The following is a 3,267-nucleotide window of genomic DNA, read 5'->3' on the forward strand; positions in this document are numbered from 1 at the left end:
CTCAGAAGCAACAAAGCCCACATGGAAGAAGCACACCAGCCTGTGTGATCACAAGGTGTCAAGGGATCAGGTATCAAACATCAAAGAACAAAAAATCATATCATTGTGAATGAAGGGGAGTGCAGAGTAAAGACACAAAGCCTATCTGTAGGCAGCTGGACATCCCCTTACAGAAGGGTTATGGGGAGGAGACAAGCCAGTAAGGGTGCAATGTAGCAACGATGAAACGTACACTTTCCTCTAGTTCCTAAATGCTTCCTTCCTACCCACTATCATGATCCCAATTCTACCTTACAAATCTGGCTAGACCAGAGGATGTACACTGGTACAGATAGGAACTGGAAACACAGAAAATCCAGGGTGGAGGGTCCCTTCGGGATGAGTGATGAGAATAGTGATACCAGGAGGGTGGAGGAAGGGTGGGGTGGAAAGGGAGAACCGATTACAGGGATCTACATATAACCTCCTCACAGGGCGACAGACAACAGAAAAGTAAGTGAGGGGAGACATCAGACGGTGCAAGATAAGACAAAATAATAATTTTTTAATTATCAAGGGTTCATTAGGGAGGGGGAGGGGAATGGAGGTAGGGAAATGAGGAACTTATTCCAGGGGCTTAAGAGGAGAGCAAATGTTTTGAGAATGATGAAGGCAATGAATGTATAAATGTGCTTTATACAATTGATGTATGTATGGAGTGTGATAAGAGTTGTTTGTGCCCCAATAAAATGATTTTTTAAAAATCATTAGTCAAAAATAAGACTCCAGGAACCAAGAGAACACCAATGGAAATGTTCCAACCACCTGATGAAGCACTGAAAGCACTCACTCATCTGATCCAGGAAACTTGGAAGACAGCTACTTGGTCAACTGACTGGAAAAGATCCATATTTGTACCCATCCCGAAGAAAGGTGACTCAACAGAATGTTCGAAGTAAAGAACAATATCGTTAATATCACATTATGGTGCTGGTGACGAATATTGTAGGTGACACGGACTGCCAAAGGAACAAATGAATCTAACTTGGAAGAAGTTGTGCTCAAATATGCTCCTTAGGAAGATGCAAAGATGGCGGCCCGCTGTCGGCTTCCGTGGAGATTACAACCCAGGAAAATCCTGAAGGGACAGTTTTGCTCTGCCCTGTAGGATCACTGAGCGGAAGATTCACTCAAGTCCAATGTGTTAGACGTTTTACTGAGCACGTACTACATGCTGAAACATGGCACATTCGAGGCAGTTGGCGAGGCCGAGGCCTGTGACGCAGTGGGCGGAGCCGCCCCTCACGCCCTAGTTGAAGGTGACCCGTGCAGGCGGCGTGCTCCCGGCCCGCCTCCCACGCCCCGCCCATAGACCCGCCCCCTTCTGGGGGCGGGCCAATCTAATGCCCAATGAAGAAGGAGGTGCCGCTTGATCGACATGTGTCCATCATCAGGTGGGTGGGGCCTAACCTGATCCTAGGCCGCTACTTCCGAGTTTCCTCGGGCCATTCACTGCATCTGGGAAAGGAGTAGGAGACGTGGCTGGATCTGGGAAAGGAGTAGGAGACGTCGGAGGGCCCTGTGGCCACTGGCCTCAAACTTTTGAAAACGGGCAGGAGAAGAAAGGCGAGTACTCAAGAAAGTTACCAGCTGTGGGCTTGAAATTCCATTGAAGTTGCACCCTTTTGTTTCAAAAATAGATGCTTGTATACTGTGAGGGCTGATTTAATGCTCGAAGACCTGCAAAGAGTCTAACTTAGAAAGGTGCTTGCTGCAAACCAGATTGTTACTACCTAAACCTGATTGCTAGATCCTGTTGTAAATCTTCAAGAAGGAAGCAGATAGAACATGGAACAGCAAATGAAGAAAAGACTCAGAAAAAGTTGTCATAAGGGCCTAGGTGAAAAGGCCTTTGTTGAGACTAAGCCAAACCAAGTGAAGTCTAGCCCCATGCTGCAAGCAGAGGAGGAACCTGCTACTACAATGTGGGCCTTATGTGATGAAGACAGCGAGCACTCTAACACTGGTCTTCAGGCATTTGATGAGCCCTTCCCTGAGTGCTACATTGAATGCATAATAAGAGGTGAGTTTTCAGAACCCATCCTGGAAGAAGACTTAATTCTTAAATCCTTGGAATACCTGAAAGAAGAATCAGAACAAACCCTTGCTCAACAGGTTCTTGGAGAAAATTCACTTCTTGGAGACAACTCTCTTGAATGCTCTTTGGAATACGCCAAAGAAGGGACCAGACCCAACGTTTCTCAACAGTTTGCTGAAGAGAATTCACTTGTGTATTCTGAGTACATGACTGGCAAGAAGCTTCCCCCTGGTGGAATACCTGGTGTTGACTTATCTGATCCTAAACAGCTGACAGAATTTACTAGAAAGAAGCCGAGAAAAAGTACAGAATACGATGATCAAAAAACACTCCCCTGTCCTCAGGGTGGATGTCCAAGGAAGTTTAAGGATAAGTCCTCCCTGAGAAAGCATCTCCTAGTTCATGGTCCCCGAGACCATGTATGTGCAGAATGTGGGAAAGCTTTCACTGAGAGCTCAAAACTGAAGCGACATTTTCTGGTGCACACTGGAGAGAAGCCCTACCAGTGCACATTCGAAGGGTGTGGGAAACGCTTTTCCCTGGACTTCAATTTGCGCACACATGTACAAATCCACACTGGTGAGAAACGCTTTTCGTGTCCCTATCAGGGCTGTTCCCAGAAGTTTATTCAGTCTAGTAACCTGAAAGCTCACATCTTAACTCATGCAAAGGCCAAAATACAGGTGGGAGAGTAGTCCTCGAACAGGGTAAGCATTTTAAGGATAAATATGCCTCTTGATTATTATTTCTTAATGAGTCTATTATTAAAAATAATCTATAAAGCTTTACTTTCAATATTACTAAGATACTTTTGATTTTAACTTTTTAATTTCCAGCTATTTAGCTTGTGCCTTTTAGGAATGTACCTAATATTATCTGACGATTCTAGAGATTAAAAATTTTGCAGTAAATTAATAAATGGATGCGTAGTTACACATTTCAAATTCATATTGAATTTGAAAGTGGTATTTTTATGATTCTTTGATTGTATCAGACACATACATCATACATTTGATATACTGTTAATCAAGTTCAATTCAATTTTACATATCTTAAAATAATCCCAAATATGCTAAATCTGGAGTAAAAAAAATAAAGCTGCTTTAAAAAGAGTTGAAAAAAAATATGCTCCTTAGAAGCAAGGATGGAAAGATGTCATCTTATGGACTGCGGACATGTAGTCAGGCGAT

At 43.6% G+C, this 3,267-nt stretch overlaps 1 protein-coding gene across 1 annotated transcript; it reads left to right on the forward strand.

The window, feature by feature from the left end:
• Positions 1 to 1,827: 1,827 nt before the first annotated feature.
• Positions 1,828 to 2,772, forward strand: LOC142446149 (zinc finger protein 42 homolog). Its single transcript, XM_075547897.1, has one exon. The coding sequence runs from the start codon at positions 1,828 to 1,830 to the stop codon at positions 2,770 to 2,772; it is 945 nt and encodes a 314-aa protein (XP_075404012.1).
• Positions 2,773 to 3,267: the final 495 nt, after the last annotated feature.

This window comes from Tenrec ecaudatus, chromosome 4 (genome assembly GCF_050624435.1).
Source record: "Tenrec ecaudatus isolate mTenEca1 chromosome 4, mTenEca1.hap1, whole genome shotgun sequence".
NCBI classification, from domain to species: domain Eukaryota; kingdom Metazoa; phylum Chordata; class Mammalia; order Afrosoricida; family Tenrecidae; genus Tenrec; species Tenrec ecaudatus.